At 44.6% G+C, this 19943-nt stretch overlaps 1 protein-coding gene across 4 annotated transcripts; it reads right to left on the bottom strand.

Moving 5' to 3' along the window:
• Positions 1 to 1185: 1185 nt before the first annotated feature.
• LOC119209338 (5'-AMP-activated protein kinase subunit gamma-2-like) lies at positions 1186 to 19456 on the bottom strand. Of its 4 annotated transcripts, none has more exons than XR_005119542.2 (16): positions 19170 to 19456; positions 17871 to 17936; positions 16043 to 16304; positions 8980 to 9209; positions 6863 to 6914; positions 5947 to 6053; positions 5272 to 5353; positions 4480 to 4538; positions 4347 to 4392; positions 4190 to 4244; positions 3958 to 4084; positions 3542 to 3707; positions 3417 to 3454; positions 3155 to 3301; positions 2885 to 3067; positions 1186 to 2313 (listed from the first exon to the last, which is right to left on the bottom strand). XR_005119542.2 is itself a non-coding variant. In XM_037458593.2 (16 exons), exons 1-16 carry the CDS (start codon positions 19251 to 19253, stop codon positions 2282 to 2284), a joined length of 1647 nt encoding a protein of 548 aa, XP_037314490.2. In that variant the 5' UTR covers positions 19254 to 19450; the 3' UTR covers positions 1186 to 2281. The 4 variants fall into 4 exon arrangements, 3 of the variants coding, with proteins under 3 accessions (XP_037314490.2, XP_037314491.2, XP_062413562.1); XM_037458593.2 differs by having other exon boundaries at positions 2974 to 3067; positions 19170 to 19450; XM_037458594.2 differs by lacking the exons at positions 16043 to 16304; positions 17871 to 17936; positions 19170 to 19456 and adding an exon at positions 13169 to 13725 and having other exon boundaries at positions 2974 to 3067.
• Between the last annotated feature and the right edge of the window lie 487 nt (positions 19457 to 19943).

Genomic DNA, 19943 nt, shown 5'->3' with positions numbered 1-19943 from the left:
GGCACATGGTTGCCTATCCCAGCTCTAAAATATCCTCCGGGCAACATGCCATCAAGAGAAAAAGGCGGCTCGACTGCTCACTTTTTGGTGATGACTGTCCCGCCGTCTGTGGTTAGTGAAAATGTTAATCAGAAGGAAAGAAGACACGTCCAATTATGCGATGTAACGACCAACAACAAACCACGTCTGTGATCCAGCGCTCAGCAGCAAACCAACACGGGCCGTCCGATCAAAGCGGTACACACTGTAACCCACCGATTACATTTGGAGTTGCTGTTTCCAGGGATTTGGCTGCTATGGCATAGAAAGTAAAATCATGAAGGTGTTTAAACACTTACTCGGAGTAACCCGTCATCAGTTTAGGTTGGAGGTTTTCTGGCCAATAGAGCCAAAGATTGATGTTTAAAAAAAATAGGGCTGAATGAATTAATCTCGCATTTTGAAATACATCAATCGCAATTAAAAGTTGTTTTATCACAGTGGTGCTCCTCCACCAGGTGGATGTTGGGATGGAAGTAGCCTAGCAGCTAGCTTAGCCTATCGGTGCGTAAAGTGGTCCGTTTGCCACTCATCTCTCTTCTGTTTGACACATTCCTCTGTTCTCAGCTGTATGTTTTACTTCCAACACAAAACGCTCTCTCCATCTGACTGACTGCAGGCAGCGGCGGGGTCAACTTTGTTTACTTCCAGCACAGCGGCGTTAAAACATTTGCGCATTAATCTCCGGCCACGCGTTAATGTTGACAGCCCAAGTTTAAATCCTGATTCTTTTTTTACGTTTCTAAGTATAAAGAGTCAAGATTTACAAAAAGGACCCTGCAGAGAAATAACTTTGTTCCTTACCTTTCACTTGACCGGCTCGCTTATCGTGGCCCACGTTCCGCTTGAGGAAAAGTCTGGTTGCAACAAATGCTCCTCGTTGCAACCCCCTCCTCCCGTGGGCCCTCACGGGGCCACACAGCATCCACACAGCGTCCACACAGGGTCCACTGCAGCAGCTGGTTCCGTCCTCCTCCATTTGTCTTGTACGTCTCTTGTAAGAAATGTTCAGCAGAACTAGCATAGGATATTCTTCGGGTTTTCTATGATGCAAAATTATGCTTTATACAATATTCATAACCCTTTCCTGAAAATGGATTCTCCCCCACATTAAGATTCTTGAAAACAGAAAATTAACACGGCCCGTACATTCAGTGTCCATTTATTTTTCTGCAGCCAGAAAAATAGAAAAGTAAAACAAAAAGACATTCATACTGCTGAAGTGTAGTTTCTCATGCTTGCACGTTTACAGTACATGTTGATCTAATACAACATCGCTTTGAACTGTTTCCATAATTAATTTACAAAAATAAAATGAAAACTGGTCTCATTAAACACGTTGACACATTCATGAAAATAAAGCTTTATGTCACACGTTTCCCCAAAACAAACTAAACTATTTACAGTCAAAGATGGAGATGAGTCCTGTCAAGCTACAGCAGATATAACAGGGGGGGGGGGGGTTATAAGTTCTCAGTATATTTGTCTCTAAATCGCCAAACCTTTATTTCATTTGGAATATGCTAATTCCAATGAGTTCTTTTCAAGACATTTACACTCCTGGCATGTTTTAAAATGACAATAAAACGAATGAAGTCAATAGTCTATTACATTCAAAAGGCAACATTTGTCAGAGATGTAGGCAGGACAAAAAAGGCACAAATAAGATGAACCATCAATCTCTCTAAATTGGCTCTGAAACTTTATCTTTTCATGAAGCAGTTACATTTCCGGATAAAGTGTCTAACTATTAGTTGCATCTTTGACTGTAGACCTTCGTACACCAAAAACTGAGACACATTCCTGGGAGGTGATAACATTCATTTTAGACTACAAACTGCAACAAAAAGATCCACTGATAACAGCTGCATGATTATAACTACACAACCCAAAACACTGGAGAACTCATTAGGAGCAGTAGAGACTTTCCCACCTTTCACCAAGCAAGTGACAATAATTATTCTCTAAGTCTGTGTATAAGTACAGTTTAACGCGTGTGTGCGCATCTTAGTGTTCAAACAAAAAGAAGAAGAAAAAAACAACAGAAATATCCATCCTCAGCGCAGGAAGTCCACTTCATTCAGCCGTCTGGCTCTTTGGTTTGGAGGTAGCGGTGCTTCCGTTTCTGGGCTCTCGGGGGGGCCCCTCAAACCGGCTCCGCCTCCCACGCCGTACCTCAACCACAAAACTTTTTCACTTCCACCAAGTCTCCACTCCAGCTGGCGCTTCCTCCCCCTTACACTCAGCCCAGGGTCTCCTCCTCCTTACAGGCCTCTGCAGAGGAGAAGAGGAGGTGGGACAGCACCACCGTCAATTAACCCAAATTCTGTTTTCATCCATATTCATCAATAACTGCTGGATTTTTTGGGAAAAGGCTACCTAGTAAAATTATCTGGGGCAAGTTCTCTTCCGACAAACAAGGAAAAACCCATTTAAAAATGTAGAATTTCTTTCATATGTTCAAACAAAACATTATCTGAAATCAGTATTACATCATCACATTTGAGACTTCAACTCTCATTCTTCAACAAGGTTACATCGGTGGCAATAAAGTCAAAAGAGTGGGAGTAAGAACACGATGGCCCCCCTTATCTATAAATATATACCCGTGCATATACACCCTTGCAAACGTGCAAATGTTTGAATTTCTTATAACATATTTCAAAGCAGTGGTGAGTGCAGACGTGGCGTTTGTTTCTAGAACCAGCAGCAGTGGAGTCTCTTTTCCTGACAGACGATGGCAGCCTTTCCACACTCCCCCAAAAATGCATCATCATCATCATCATGCAGCACAACAAGCAGGGCGTCAGGCGCCATGCCTCCTCGCGGTCAGCTTGAGTCCTACCTGGGCCACAGGAAGGGCGGGGTGGGGGAGGGAGCTCAGGGTCTGGGACAAGAGGGGGAGTTGGGGCTAGCGGTTCTGGGCATCTATACCTGCGGGGCTGAGCACCAGGGCCTGGAGGATGTCTGACAGGGAGACGATGCCCTCGATGCTCGAGTGCTCGTCCACCACCACCAACCGATGCACCTGGCGGAGGACACACAAGTACCGAGACGACGTTTCAGACCCGAAGGGTTATTCCTTGGTCGTACGCCAGTGGTTTGGAAATCTCACTTCAGCTTTGACGATTCTGTCCACGATGGTCTTCATCGTTTCCGTCTTATGGCACTTCATGACGCCTTCGAAGTACTGAGAGCGGTGTTTCAGAGCCTGCGTCACTGTGATGTCCAGGTTGTTGTACGTCTTCTCAGCAGCCAAGTTCTACACACAAACGAAAGTGCATTGTAGAAAGTGAGACAATAAATCACACAGCAGTTTTGACACTCTTTTCTTTAAAAAACAAGAAAACAGAAATTGTATAGAAATGTCAACTTACTATCACATCAAACTTGGAGTAAATATCAACAACTTTGCCTGTAAGGGTACATAAAAACGTTAGTAAGTGAATAAAGTTCATCATTAGGATTTTTCAGTTGACTATCAACACAATTCGGGTCTTACCCGACTCATCCACCACAGGCAGGGCGGACACTCTTCTCTCCACAAAGATGTTGAGTGCTTTGATGATGGGCGTGTCGGGGTGGATGAACGCGATGTTGTGGTACGAACCAATGCCCAGCTCCCCGAGGGTCTGCTTCATGAAGGCTGGCTTTGGCATTTCACACATCTGGCGCACACAAACACACAATGAGGCAGGAACATGTTGAGTGGGATGGCTCTCAAGCCACTCCATTTCGGTACCGGCATATCATTGACCAGCAGAGGGCAGCGGGCAAAGGGAGATGATGACAAGCTGACAGTGTTCACAGCACAAGTAAATCAACATGATTATTAATTGTGCATCATGAAGATGAATAGGCTGTGCAATCTGAACACTCATTCACTGACAGACCGGCAGGGGTTTGTATTGGACTCACAAAAAGCTGGAGGAACTTGAGGATCCTCTTGTGTGTGAGAATATAAAGTGCATTCCCTGTGACGGGGTCGATGACAGGCAGGCGGTGAATTTTGTTTTTGATGAGTGTGTACACTGCATCGAATAGGCTGCAGTACAATAAACACAATGAGCAGTTACAAATCGCACAGTCAACGAAAAAATCAGCCCACGTGTATACAAAAATATGCAACAAGAGAAGGATTTGCCATTACCTTGCATCAGGTGATATGTTGACCAGAGGTTTGAACGTTGCTTGAAGGTAAACCTCTGCGGGAAGATTTAAAAATGTTATATCCTGCTAATCACAACCACAATAAATCTTACGTCGTAATCGTTACAGAAACACGACGGCACACTCGGGATGCTAACCTCTCCACGTCTCTAGCTTATGTTCCTCCAATTCATAGATTTGCACCTGAAACATAAAGATACAGACGCCTGGATGAGAAAAGAAACAAACAGAGGAATCCCCATGCAAACATTATGTCTAGTAAACCCTCACCATCGGCGACTTGTAGTATCGGTGTAGTATGATGATGAAATCTGTGATGGTCAGCATTCCTGTAACAAAAACACGCATTCAAAACACACTCGGAATCTATAAACAGCACACGCTGCCATGCCTGCAGGCCTTGTGCGATTGGATAGAAGAGGGGGCGCGGCCCAAACAACACATGACGCAACGCTCTGCTTTATCCTAACGCTGACCTTCCATCTATTATTCATCTCTGGCTGAATCGCAATAAACTCTCCCTAGGATTACCAAAAAAAAAAAAAAAACAACACAACAAGACAGAGTTCCGCTTTGGCTTTTGACATTTTACTATTAGAAAGTTGGGTATTTTGGTGGAATATTGTTTCCAACTTCTCAGAGCATTCAATACATGAGTCATTTGAGGTTTACGGGCGCTCTAATGAATCCTGATCAATAGAAAGCATCGCACCCCACGAGACCAGCAGCATTAACGCACAGCCGGTCCTCTGGGTTCATTTAGCAACGGAACACCAGCAAGACAAATCACTACATAAAAAATGAGCAATTTCTGCCATTTCTCTACAAGTGAACTGTGGACTAGAAATATGTAGAGTGCACGTTAAAGTCTGAGAAGGAGCCTGGAAGTTACAGCAAGTATAAAGACGCATCCAAAACATATTTTGACTTATTATCAAGTGCCATATTTTATTTGGTGATGCTAAAGTTTTTGGATGCCTTATTTGTTATTTAACTACTCCTTAAACCGTGCAACTGCCTAGTTTAGCATTAAAAATGCCAAGTTGGTTTTGCGGTTCTTACCCACAAAGCTTTGCTTCTCCGTGTCCCATAGTGGAGCCGCTCGCACACCGTTGGCTACCAAGGCAAAGAACGCTTTCTTTACCTGTCAAGTAGTGGAAAAGACAAAAAACAATAATACACAATACTTCAAAACAACGTGGCATGACTTCCTCTAGTAGCTGATAGAAAATTCATCAGCAGCAAATCTGCTAATAGATTAACTCAGTTTCTAAATTAAGTAAAAGGGCAAATATTCACTGGTCCAAGCTTAGATGCATTTTATATCATTCAACTGATGTGACAATCAGACTCTTCGATCACATGAAATCAATTAAGAGATTTATTTTCACATTCTTATATCTGGAAGAGAGACCTGTTCTTTGTGAAGTGCGCGCTAGTCCAGATGACTTTGTGTTGGTTTTGATATTTTCATTTTCTTTTAGATAAGGACTCTAGTCTGGCCTTCGGCGGGTTTAGTGGTTGAAGATCTACACTTCAAAGAGGCCAGGACTCCAAAGGATTACTGTTTAACCGCTTTATGACAATTGCATCAACCATCTCATTGAAACTGCTCAGAGGCAAATAGTCCTGTTCATTTTTACCGAACATTAACTTTAGCTGAATGTCTTTCGGTCTTCAAGACTCGCAGCCTCTAAATGAAAGTTTTTGTGTGCAGGCAAAGTGACTCGTACTCACTTGGAGTGCCGTGTCGAACACGACCAGCTTGGAGCTTGTGGGGACAATGTCATAGCACTTGTGTGATTTCATGAAGCGCATGTAGATATCACTCTCAGGTTCAGCAGCTACATGAAGAAACATGAGGAAAATACTTTGAGAGGAAGGAGAAGTCTCACAGGGAATATATAATGGGCGCCTGAGAACAAAACACACACAGAGCATAAACAACGATTAAGCGTCTGCAGCACTTACAGCCACTTTAGCGCTCTCTCATACTGACTATTCAGATCTGCACCAACAAAAACACAGCGATACTTGGGAACTTATGTCCTTCACTGATTATTTAGTCTGAGATTAGCCATGGTGGAAAATTTGCCATTCGTTGAGAGAGAAATTAACTGTAATACTAAGTAAAAATAAAAACATTTGTTCCAATAAATGATAAAAAGAAAATTGTGGTCTGACAGATGAGCGTTTTGAAGGCATATATCTGATGTGGTCTGCGTATTTGGGATGACCGTTTACCATTCGCAGGTATTTTATAGATTAGATGACCACACAATTAAAAACATTGATAACTTTTTCTTTGCCCTGATTAGATGCAGAGCAGAATAGCTATTTAAAAGTAGTGTCTCCATTACTCCACAAGCCTCCATCTATCAAGGCTTCATTCAAAAACAAAAACTATTTAGATAAAAGGGATCTGTTATGACAGCAACGCTGTAAAGTCAGTGGCCTGTAGAGGAAATCCCTCCAATTTGGGACAAGTCCCAGGCAATAGATCGCCTGGTCTGTGTGCACGGGGCTCTGCTATCTGTAGCTCCTTGTGACCACCCTGTCGCATACCTGTGACATCCTGATGTGACCTAGGCCCCTTTCCATCACAAACTGCGTAAACACAACGGTACTGAGAGGAAAGCAGTGGGAAACTTACCGTCATCATCTAGTTCAAGTTTCTCCAGCATGCCTTCGATGGGACCGTGGACCTGCGAGAGGAACGGGGCACAAGTGGGCAGTGAATGTCGCAGCGAGTCCACGCGACAACACGCGGAAGAAACTTTGCCGTGGGTCGCTCGTGAGCAGCCGCGTGAAGCGCCTTTTCCCAGCGGCCCCGACGGACTGATCCCAGTGCGCGCGCACAGCAAAACCACCACACGCGCGAGCGCGCGCGCGCGCAAAAACACACACACACACACACGCCTCGGAGTCCGCTGAATATGCACGGGTTACGTTACATAAACATTGTGCTGTAGCGCTGCAACTTCCGGGGCACATTATCGTCATCATTATTATTATTAGAGCACACACACCCCTTTATAACTCGCAGTGGAACAGTCCTGAGACATTTGCTGCAGTGGGGGGCGCGCGATGTTGACGCGCTGCTCAAACAGTCACGTTCCCACATGCGCGCGTTAATAATCCAACCATAATAAAAATCAGCTCTATTGTTTGTTGGTTGTAACCTACCAAACACTCACCAAAGGGGGAAAAAAAAGTCTCTCAGAGTGGAGAAAAAAACAGGAAGCTCCACGCGCTGGTGACACACCCCTCCGTGCAGGGCAACCTGGGTGCTTCACCATATTAGGAAATCCCTTACGTTGCTAAGCAGCAAGAAACTGGGGAGGCCTCGTCACATCTTCAGAGGTCCTTTCTTCAGGCAAAACGAGCAATATACCAGAGATCCACAAAAAGACAACTCTTTGGAGCCTCAGCGGAGACAAATGGCACGTGATGTGTGCCATTTCTGTCTTAAGCTAGCAAGAAAAATGCAGAGTCATGCTGAGAGATCTGCATAGCCTATAGAAAGAATGTGAGTTGTGATACGCCTGATTTCCCAATGTCCCTAAATTGCAAGCATAGTTACAACAAGCCACTACGGCGGTGTGAAAAAGCCTGCATACCGCAGCGGGATGCCAGATGGTCCCCCGTGTCGCCCGCAATGGTGACACAGCGCTTCTCTTGCCAAAAACACTCCTGCACCTACATCAATCTTTGTCCTCCTGCATCAAAGCCTGCTACTTGGCTTACTTTGGTTATACTGCAAACTCCGGGGAAGCACATGTCCATAAATCCATTAAATGAATTGCTTTTTGTGCTTGGATTTAGCACTCTAAAAAACAGCATTTAACAAAACACACTTTTTGGTGAGCCTCCCCTTATGAATGACGGATAGAGGCACAGAGAGGATGACGGGCACTGGTTTATCATTCCGCAAGCACAACCATGGGTGTTAATACAGACAGTATACAATGTTGCTGATGAAATATTGATTTACCCCCTTCTAGCTAGAATGCACAATCACACAGCTGACGGGAGGCGACAGGACTTTGGATAATTATTCATTTAATGGGTGCACTAGCTGTGGGAAATCTGGTACCACATCCTCAAGGCTGTGGTGACTCCTAAATAGAATGTGCATGAAAAACCGCAGAGACAAAATCACTGAGCACTAAACACGAATACAGCATCTTTTGCTAGTATGCAAATAGTGGAAACACAGACAGAGCTCAAATTAAAGAGATTTGAATCATCCATGCTTTCTGTTCACCACTCCCAAGTAAACCCATGTGACACTGAGGAAAACAGAACATGACTCATGGACAGACTGTACATTTATTTTTGCCTCAACAGGAAAAAATAAATAAATAAATCCACAGTGTATTTATCAGTAGTTTTATCGAATATAGCTTACTTTTACAGATTTTTTTTAATATTTGTATTGTTTTATACTAAATAGTTAAAAAATACAGCATTTTATTTTCAAATGTAGTCTTTTAAAATTGAGTAATTCATAGTTCCTTGATTGTAGGAATTTACATAAATATGCTATTGCAAAGCCCCAGAACATTTCAGTCCGTACTTGTCAGTCTCTACAGCCACCAAATGGAGATGACCTTTAAACTAGTTTGTGAAATCTAAACAACGTTACACACCAAACATACCAAGTTTACTTATTCACATAGCTGATTGACAGAACTGACCCAAGGCAAATGAGAATAATTATTTTACTTTAAATGGCAAATGAGAAAAGGTGTTTGTGGTGCGACTCACTTGTGAGGGAGAGTAGGAGGGCACGGGGCCCGGGCAGGCGATCGGGGGCCTAGCAGAGGGAGGGCCGAGGCGCTGTCCTGTGTCCGGAGGCATGGAGATGGAGCGGGAGCGGGAGCGGGCGCTGGCCTCTAGGCGTTCAGGGCTCGGCCCGCTCGCTCGGGCCTCCTGGGTGAACACAGGCTGGCTGCAAGCCTGGGTCGGGGTGGTGGGTGGTGTGGAGAGTCCAGAGGCTGTGGAGAGATACCGAAAAAAAGATCCACAATTGACACAACTTAATTGTTGGTTCTCCCAATGTCTGCCCAAACTTTCAAACACTGAAACCACACGCGGATCGCTGATGTGCTCAGTTAACAAGACCGAGGTGCCTCAATCGTGGCGGCGCTGATACCATCAACGCGGCCACATGCTATAACGGACAAGAATGCATATCTGATCCATCAGGGACTGAGAGTGTCGTGGGTACTTAGAAATAAATGCTGCAGATAAAGTCTCGGCCCAGTCGATGACTGACACGGAGGAAGCAACATTGGAGGGGCGGCTACAAAAATAAAACGGTCATAAACATAGCCAAAGTAGTACTTCCTTGAAAGAGTTTGCCATTTCATGCACACACGTAGCATGGAAATCTTATCCATTCATACACTGTCCAGCCCAAGACGTTTATATAGATTATATTATGAATATATAAAAAAATATTCTATCATACCTTTATGATTCACAAGTTCATGTCTTTGACATTCTTGGGCTTCACACGTGTGTTCTCACTATTTTGTGTGATTAGAGCTGAGCAGAGGATTAGTTGGCCAGAGGAGAAGTCACCTGTGACAGTGTGCAGTGACCTTTCACTCTTTTAGTCCATTCACGTTTTTTTTTACCACACCAACAAACACTACTGTGTGGAATCTGTGAGCAAAGGCTAAGAACTGATTCCTGTGGGTTGAAGCTCACTTAACCTTTAGTGTGACAAATGCATTTACATTTAAATGAGAACAATACAGAAAATGTAAAGGCTAAAAGGCCTCAAGAGATATAATAAATAATACAGTGAAATGTGACAAGAGGACGCTCTAACCCAATTAAACTATTATAACTTAAAATTCTATTTAAAAACGTTATTTAAAAACATTAAAACCCATTAAAGAATTGGAATAAACCAAAGCAGTTGCACATATATTCAGTTTAACTTTATCTTTCAATGTTAATGTTAATTTTCTTTTTTAAATAGATTTTAAGAAATGCATTAATGAAGTAATTGACTAACTTAAGGCTACAATTATTCTCGTGGCATTTTTCCCAGCAACGGCTGGGGATGGACAGCTGTTGACATCTGCATTGGGTGTGGATGAGAAATCCCACAATGCCACTCCACAGCTTTTTAAAGTTATTAATAATGTTAGAAAGAGAAACACAACAATGGTTTTTTCCTGTTCCTGGCGTCCCTCCACAATACGTAAGCCGATTACAACATTAGCAGCCGTATAAAACTCGGGTCGAGCAGTCGACCTGCCACAGGGTTGCGTGGCAGGTGTCACTCTCATCACAGCCCTCACATGCTCGTCTACATCAGGCATACCAATCTTGACACATAGTGACATGTGACACTCACGCTGCCCCGCCTCCAACGCGCTGACATATTTGAAAAGGCCCGGACAATGAGGAACATGGGTGATGAGGACCAGGCGGCTCACATTACAAAGGCCTCCTGTTGACTTTTTTTCATATCCAAAACTGGTGTGCCGGTGCAGCCGGGAGTATGTAAATGTCACACAAGGAGTAAAAATACAAGAATCAGTTTCAGTTGAAACAAACTAAGATTGTTAGTACAGTGAGTTAAACAACATGACAGAGAAAAGAGTATTTCCAATGACTCAACAGGCCAGAAAGTAGTGTACCTCTAAATGAACAAGGACATAAGTGTCCATATTGTGAACAGTACGCCACGTTTATTCTACAATTTCTTGTGACTTTTTCTTGCCTTTCCAAAAATAATCTCCTAATAGAGCATTATACAAACTTAGATAGCTTTCATAAAAGAGTGACTGTGTGTTGAGTGAACATATTTCTCTCATCTGTCCAAGCGCACTGCACAATATCTCTTGACATTTAGTTGGCTAGCGGCGGCTCCCTTTGGCTTGACCCGCTTCCGCAGTGTAGCCGTCTTATTTTAGCCGCGCTGTTGTGGCACATTCCACAGGAGGAGATAACAGCAGGGCTGGGAGCCCTCTCCTCAGCCTGGTTAATCGGAGGCAGCCAGACACCACACAGGAAGTAGTCCGGTCCACCTGACTTTACATACGAAACACATGCGCAGTATTCTATAACAGTGGGTCTCAACCTTTATTCAGTGTTTGTACCCCCTGTGATGCTGAGAAAACCCGGCCGCCTTGGATGGATTGCACCATGTGGACGTAAATCTCATTAAAACATACTCTTCTGCACACTGATGGCTCTGGTTTTGCCTTCTTTGGCCCTCGTTTCAACTACGACTCCATTGTTTGAGTTTTAAAGGCGGCAGTAATTGACAGGTGATAACAGGAGCCGTGCGCAAGGGTGGATAGAACCATGCTGGTATGGGGGAAATTAGGATTTTAGGATAATTAAATAAAGGGCCTACTGACGTTTTGCAAAGCTCCAACTGGATTTGCAAGGGTAATCTCGCCATACCTGGAAAATCGGCAGGGATCGGCAGGAATGATTCAAATTTGTATTTCCATACCACATTATTATGCAACTATTGGAATGACAGATGAAAAGATCGGCCAAATTCAACAATAAGTAAATTCAGACAAACCTCATCAGTACCTACTTTAAGGATTTATTAAGGAGGTGTTGCATTAGAACACAAGCGTCCAAAAACCAAAACAAATGGCCACACCTTTTCCTGATCCCATGTGACACTTTACCTTCAGCTGAACGCTTTGCTCTCACTTCTACAGTGCCGTGTGAGATAGATCACTCTCTGGGTCGCTCCATAAACACGGCGAGGGCCAACTGTTGCAAAGGGAAGTACTCTTGCACACGGAGTGGCACGCGGGGCCGAGAACTGAGAAACTCGGGTTACAACACACACTTTTACTCCACCATATCTTTACATAGCAAGGACTTATCATGTGTCATATATATATATATATATATATCATGTTTATATATAATCTCATACATCACATAGTTCCTTCAACGCTTCTCATGCAAAGTGACAAACCTTTCCTTGCTCCACCATTTCTATTGGAGTAGATTTAATGATTTTTTTTGAGTGAAATGTGATAGCTTATTGAATGCTTTGAGGTTTGCATGAGATGTTTGCAGTGATTGTGTATGAAAGTGATATGAAAGCCAGTACGTTCCTCATGGAGACGTCAGCAGCGACACAGCCGCACGAGCAAACAGACTTATGGTTCAGGCTGAGGTGTCACCAGGTTGTATATACTGGCTTCATGTTAAAAACGGGCTCCTCTCATCTACCTCATGCACGTCAGACTGGCTGTAAATCCAGAGCTGTAACGTCCGTGATGGAGGGGCACTGGAACGCCTCGCAGTGTCTCCCAGTGCTGCACACATTGAGCATTATGAGCTAACACTTTACGATAGCGGCCGTTAGTCTGCAAGGCAGACTGGGCCTTTTTGTTTGGCATCCATATTCTGTTTCCTTTCGAGTTGGCATGCTTTTCTCATTAGAACCTGACGGCATAACAAACAGATAAGAGTACAACAAGCCCGCACATGAGGAAAATCCCTGGAAACACAACGTGGCACCTACATCGGTTTAAATGCTTTCTGTCCATTTATTTTTTTATTTTTTTAAATAAATGGAGCAGCTTCTGAAGAGACACCCTTAGGATATGGGACAGAAAAAATAAACTGGCACGGTATCACACAGTGGCTATAAATTACTTTAGCGGGAGGACAGGAGGACAGGATGACTACAAAACACACACCACCTTTTCCCGTCCCTCCTTAAAAAGGAACATTAAGGTAGAAATGTTAACGGGGCAGAATGATATGCTGCATTTAGTTAACCTTGACTTACCACATTGATGTCCTGTCACTTTGTGCGGATGTCCAGCGTTCATTTTTGAAACCTGAGACCATTTAAGTGGCACCAAAACTATATGGAGAACCTGAGGCCGTAACGATGAGCATTATATAAGCATGTCAATCCAAACCTACTAAAGGGAAAGCGGCACATTACCAGACAGACATGATGACTCGGACTGATGCCAACCTCCTAGCCCTTCTTGCTCCTTCCGTTTTTTGCTCCTCCTCAGGCTGCCAAACCTCTTCATGACACGCAGTGGGTCGGGGGTTCCAGGCTAAATATGAACATGACCATCCGCATCGCGATAAGTTTGGCTCAAAGCTGTGACAAGTGACAGTCACTCCATTTTCCGGATGAAGAAAGTTGTACAGTTTACAATTAAATTGCAAGGACCTGCAGGTGAAGTCCACAGATCTAGAGGATAATACGTTCAGTTTTTTTCTTTAGTAGGGAGAGATAATCCTTCTCATTCAAAAGAGGGAACCGGTTGATGGATGAGGAATGTAGAATAAACTAAGGTTTGCTACTCCATTAATTACATCCTTCCACTTTTACTTGGATTAGAAAATGACAAGCGCAGGGAGAAAAAGAAAAAAATCCCGGTGGCAGCAGGAAGCACTGCACTCCGTGTCAGCCCATACGAGGGAAAAAGGAATGAAAACAGCTTCAGCTGAGAAACGTTGCTCCTGCGAGTGATGCAAAGAACAACTAGGACCGGAGCGCCCCCCAACCCCTCCTCTCAACAGTGTCAGGTGCAGCTGTGGGTGGCGTCTCTTTAATATAGCCTGCATGTCAGCATCCTGTAAAAGGACGCCAGTCTGCAGGATAACCCAGCGATTGGCTCAGACTGCACATCTCCCCGCCCCCTCCAATGCCCTCCCTCTCCCAACACAAGAAAGTAAGCACGGGCACATCTGTCTCACTGTCTCTGTCTTCACACAATGCATCGAGGATTAGTGAAAGCACCGATTCAGAAACTACAAATATAGTCACAAAAGGTGGTGCCTTGGATCTGGGAGTCCTGCTGCGCCGCCATTCGTACATTCGGTTGTCCGGTAATATTAGGGGCCTGACCTTTAAGACTGCTGAGGCCAGTCAGTGCAGATGACAGCAGGAGGACATCCCATATTCTGTCAGCTGATCAGAAAGCCTCCATTCAATACCCCGAGCTTCCCCTAGTCCTTCCAGATGGCCCACTTAGTACCCGCTGCTTACATTAGCAACACTGCGTCCAGTGCAGATCTCAATTTACATGTTATGCAAGTGTTCCCCTCCCGCTCATCAGTGGGTCAATGGCTAATTTGATTGAGGCATTGAAATGTGGGTGACGAAATCCGGCGCCTCGAACAACCTGCGATACTCACTGGGGCCTCTGTGTTTAACGCCCTAACAAAAACTGATTCACTTGCATTGAAGGTTGCCAGGTTGAGATTCATGAGGATTTTTTGAATACAGTCCACGGTGTGTTTTGTTAAGCTTAGCTTGGACACACACACACACATAACTAAATTACTCTGCCCTTGTAAGGTCTGTACTTTCTGAATCTCCAAAGTAAAAATTGCCAGGTTCCTTTATTTACTGACAACATGGAGCACACGGCAGCAACGCAGTGGGCGTAAGAGAGAGGGGGTAGCAAGCCTGCATGGTTGTATGAGGAGCTGCTAAGAGCCTGGTCACTTCCAGATAAGGGTATAAAAACACCACAGTACAGACTGACAATGTCCAGGCGATGGACGGCCACGCATTTAGAACAGATGGAAGACATTCTGAACATATTTGTAGGAAGTACGGCTATAAACGCACTGATGGATGAATCTCAACTGATCAATATTATGGAACAATTATGGTTAATATTGCTAATAACAGTGATGTATGAAACCGGCTGCTTAAGCCATCATGAGTGGCCTATGCCTCCAGCACACCCTTGTGGCTACAGCAGGCTGCCTACAGTTTAACCGTCACGTCTCCAATCCACACCCCAAGCAGCTGGCGCGAGGGGGCCGTGGCCCACGGTGTGTTTGGATTTTGGTTACCGTCAAATATCCCAATATCCAGAGGAAGCCCCCGAGCGGGCCGACTCTTGGAGGTCTGGCCCTGACAGAGCGATTCCACTGCCACTGCCAAAGCTGGTAGTGTGCGAGAGCACCGAAGAATGGCTGCGTGTTTGAGCCAAAAAAACAAATGACTCATCTTTTTGCCGGGGAAGCTGCTTCCAGCTGGGTTTTTGTTATGTAATCAGCCACAAAACTGCTTGGAGACATTCAGAGCTGAGAATGTGCCGGTAAGGTCTGTTCTTCATCGAACCACGCCTCGCCCTGCCCAGCTGGACTCCTTTCCAATTAGCGCATACCAGTATAAGCATTTTGTACTTGAGGAGTTTGAATTTGGGGAATGTACAATGGCTGGATTCCCAGCTGCAGGATGCCAAACCTGTAACTTCCTTCAATAAACTGGCTTTGATATGAACAGGCCACTGCTTGGTATTGGGACCTTCTCTTTGATTTTGACCGATAACAAAGACAACCATTTTATGACTATTAATAAAGGAACGTCTAACCTCTCCTCAAGCAGTCACCCTTTGGCTTGATGAGGCTCATGACCATGTTGGCTCCTTGGGAATGGCAAATCAAAGTCGTTTTCTTTTGCTCTTTACCATGAGGAAATACTTACTTCCTTATTGGCACAATGGTGTACTATGTGAAAAAAATGCTGCATGTCTTGTTTTTAAACAGCAGTTCGGTCACAAGCTACAGAATATTTGATTGGATCTGAATATGTGAGGGACACTAGTTCCTGTGTGCGGCTTCACAACGCACATACGACAGGAAACCCAAATCATCGTCGAGAGGATTCGGTTTAATCTTTTGTTTCTCACTTCCTTTATAACCCCCTTCCTCCCAGAACCGCTCTTGCACAAGATAACACCAGTGCTACTCTGCTTTATTGCAAACTAGATTTCCTTTTTGAAAAACAATACTGACCACAGTTGTTGTCAATCCACCAGCTAACGGGTTCATTTTGACTCACCTCTCCTGGTTCTGGAGAAGATTTTGATGCTTGCAGGTGTGGAGCAAGATGAGGAACGGAAGATACCACTGAAGCTCAGTCGCCGGGGGGACTTGGGTGGGGAGTCCTGATATGAGGGATAGGGGAAGATGGTTTTGGGGGAGCTGGAGCCGGCCTTCAGCTGCACAGGAGCGGACTGAGAGCCCAGCGCCGAAGGAGCGCCGGCTGGGCGCCTCGCGGACGCCACTCCGGTGGGGCTGGCCGAACGGATGCGGGGCTCTCCCTGAAAAACAGTAATGAGAGGGGGTTTTTTTCTTCTGGGCTCAAGACTGCACCCTCGGAGGGTTAAGTGCCACGGGGGGAGACTGGAGAACTAACACTCAACAACAAGGAGAGACTTGTGGGGAAATGAAGGCCACTGATTGCACGATTTGCGTGAGGTCACCACTTTTGTTTACTTCTCCCCCCCCCCCTCCCACACACACACGTTTTGTCAGCCACATCGTATTAACAGTTATATAATGTAGTATAATGACAGTAGCTGTCCAATAAGACAAATGTTCTTTGGTGAGCTATAAAAGTTATATTGAATCCTAAACATAGAGCCCGACTTTCACTTTCACAGCACTCTATAAAAGACTTCATTAGAGCTGAGCAGCTAAATATGGCTACCATTTTTGTAATTGATTCATGCATTCACATTGTTAAACATGCACAACTCCAATAGTTCTCCATCTCCCTCCAAGACTTAACATAATGCTGCTCAGGGTCACTAACAACACCGTCGTGTTTACTGTCTGACAATCAGCTCTCTTCTTAGTTAAACAGCAGTCTGCATATTTTCCATTATGACTCTACGTGTCCGTAGGTCTGCCTTTTGCAAGGTTGATACCCTGTAAACATTCTTCTCTCTTTGCTGTGCAGAGACCAAAACAAAACAGAAGAGACGGGGGCCAATCTAGCCGGAGACGGAGAGCGCCTCCTCCGCCCACTCCTGACTGCTGTCTGCAATGGATGTGCCAACAAGCCGTCTCTTATCCATTTGTGGTCTCCGATACAGTGAAGCTTTAGAATGCGCAGGGATCCTCACCTCCGAGCGGTGTATTTACACCAAAGCAATAGAATGAAACATGGGGTGTTTTGGCTTGTTGGTAGATTAAGGCCTGCATAACACAAGCGAGCACACCAAAACGACCGTTGTGTCCGGTCCACCCATACAGCGGTCCAGAGTGGTATTTGCTTAGAAGGTAGCCCAACTCCACGTGCACATATGGGTTTGAACCAATCCACTAACAAGTCTGAGTGAGGGAAAGCCCACACCCATTATTTGTGTTTGAACTCTGTTATTGTGTAAGAGCTTGTTATGGCAGACGAACATCGATCAGGATGTTTTTCTAGACATAAACTACCTGTTCAAAAAGCAGAAGGGAACGCATGTTTTGATAAGAATTACGCAAATGTTACAGAGGTGAAAGTGAAGTACTCTGGTGGACATGCGGTAACGACCGAGGATTACTCTCAAATCAGTCAGAGCTGACAGTGGGACGAGATTGCTTTCTTAAAAAAAACAACAACAAAAATCCATTTCCTGTATGTGGTCCAGCTATGCCTGGGCACAGAGGGAGTAATGTTACAGTGAGCCAGTGAGCGTTGGCAGAACAGGAGAGATGGCCTTGACTGATATTTTGCTCTCCCAAATCCACGTCGAAATGTCTTCAAAGCCAAACAAACAAGAGTCGAGATAAATCATTCACTTGGGGGGAAAAAAAGCAAGCTTGACAAAACAAACATTTGACAAGTAAATGAAAATCATGACATAAAGACAAAATAAAGAATATAATTTATGCACCGTCTGAGCGCCGCGTTTGGGTGAGCCACTCGTGTCCGCTTGTGGGGAAGTAAACGCACCAAAGTCCTGCAGATGAGAAGGATAAAAAGTAACTTTCACGGAATAAAGCAGAAAAACAAAATGCATCAAGTCATCAGGTAATTGGCTGAGCCAATACGGTTCTGCAAAAATGGATATAGATGTTCCTCCTCAATCTGAGTTGATATTTGACATTTCACCTTGCACAGAAAATAAACATGCTTTGACATTGCGGAAACCTCTGCAAGCAAATACTAAACCCAACCTTTCACATACAGAGAGCCGAGTTGTGCATTCCACTCTCTGGCACTTCAGCAGAAGAAACGTTTGATCAAATAATTAGGTGACCACACAAACCTGTTCCGAAATATATTACGCAACTGTATTGTTGTTTCCATCAGGTTGAGGTGGAAGGATTTTACGTGTCGGGGGAAAGCTCCAACATCCAGCTACAAAACTGTATTCAGAAGTTTTCTATCTATTGATATCTATAGCTTTTGAAGAAACTGAAATGTTAGTTGTCTTATGTATTGCACAACACAGGTTGTATCCAATCGGGTTTAAATGAGTAAAGCGTGCAGGTCGAGCCGATGGATGCCATCCAAAAAAAAAGCTACAGGATTAATGGCTGTTATCAACAAGACAAAACAAATGAGTTGTCATCAGTGTGCTCACAGTAACCAGGAGATGTTTGTCTAAAGCTTTAAATTCTGCCGCAGCATAGATCACTTCATTGGTCTTTGTGGGCTTGTGAAGAACAAAAAATAAAAAACAGACATTGACTCCCCACATTAGTGAATAGAAGCCTGTGTGCCACTGAAGTAAATGCAGTTGATGTTGAATAAACAGGTCCCAGGTCTGGTGTAATGGAGCCTGCTGCTTTGGAGCATGATGGCTCCTGTAGAATAGTTCCTTTGCTTGTTATTACTTGTTTCCCCCTCGCATTACATAACGTTACATGCATCATAGAGAACACCTTCTGAAGATTTCACGGTGTAATAATTGTTTGGTCTTTGCCTCACAATAACGCTGGTTGTTAACACCCAGAGGGGGGGTCGGCTACCATGACAACACATTACAAGGTTACTGTTGGACATCACGTTGAAATGTGTAAAAATGTTATATTTCCAACGACCCGAACAGAGAAGGTGTTTCTAGCGAGTGAAAAACGGCTAAAAGTGCAACAAGTTCAACAGCAAGCCCGGTTTCCGTTGTTGTTGTAGTTGTTGTTGTTTACAGTCACAGTAAGAAGTCAAATGCGTTGATACTTCACCGACTCACTGGCATGTTAATCCGCAGACTTCGTCTTCGCTTTGGCATTTTCTTTGAGCTGTCCTTGCTGGACTCCATCACCGTGCTTCCCATTTTTTTTTAAACGACCCCGACACTCCCCCCCCCGCGCAACAATGTGTGGTAATTAACTACTGCGTCGCGCCTGCTGACCATCAACAGCCGCCTCCACCTTCGCTTTAGCTGCCCCGTGTGCTTACTACGAGGACACCGCCTCCTCCACCAGGAAGTAGGCTCGGCCGCGGAGGGGGAGGCACGGCTCGCATCTTCCAGTGACTTTCTCCTCTGGTGTCGACGCCGCCTGTTCACGTGGTGTTACGCCGCAGTCCGCACCCCGGACAAATGCGTGTGTCCCCCCCCCCCCCAGGGAGCATCGCTCCGTCAGGGCTGGAGAGAGCGGAGAATTTGGACAGCAATGCTTAAGCACTTCCGAAGGTTTCTTTTTAAGTTATGAAACGCACCTCCTTTCCCTGCGACGGTCGTTTCGTTGTACGCTGGCAACACGGTAAAAAGGCAAAGACGGAGGACACGCTTCCCGGAAGACACGTTTCTGAAAGGGACGCTCGTTTCGACGCTACACCAGGCACTGGGGCATGTAAGTGAAGGCCTCGCCAACAGATGTCAGCACGACTCAGATATTTCACTGGTTTGAATGTACACGTACTAAATGCAATGTTACTATGGTAAATTTAATAATAACCAAATATTTTTGCAACGTAAAATATTTATAAATATTTTATATAGAGCAGAACAATACAAACACAC

Source organism: Pungitius pungitius, chromosome 15, assembly GCF_949316345.1.
Source record: "Pungitius pungitius chromosome 15, fPunPun2.1, whole genome shotgun sequence".
Lineage (NCBI taxonomy): Eukaryota > Metazoa > Chordata > Actinopteri > Perciformes > Gasterosteidae > Pungitius > Pungitius pungitius.
This window is presented reverse-complemented; position numbering and strand designations above follow the sequence as displayed.

Excerpts from the sequence above, each read along its gene's own strand:
- LOC119209338 (XM_037458593.2), bottom strand. The coding sequence starts at position 19,253 with ATGGGAAGCACGGTGATGGAGTCCAGCAAGGACAGCTCAAAGAAAATG. Across the intron at positions 9,210-16,042 it reads CTTCTCCAGAACCAGGAGAG|CCTCTGGACTCTCCACACCA; the intron begins GTGAGTCAAAAT and ends ATCTCTCCACAG. Across the intron at positions 3,455-3,541 it reads GCCTGTGGTGGATGAGTCGG|GCAAAGTTGTTGATATTTAC; the intron begins GTAAGACCCGAA and ends GTACCCTTACAG.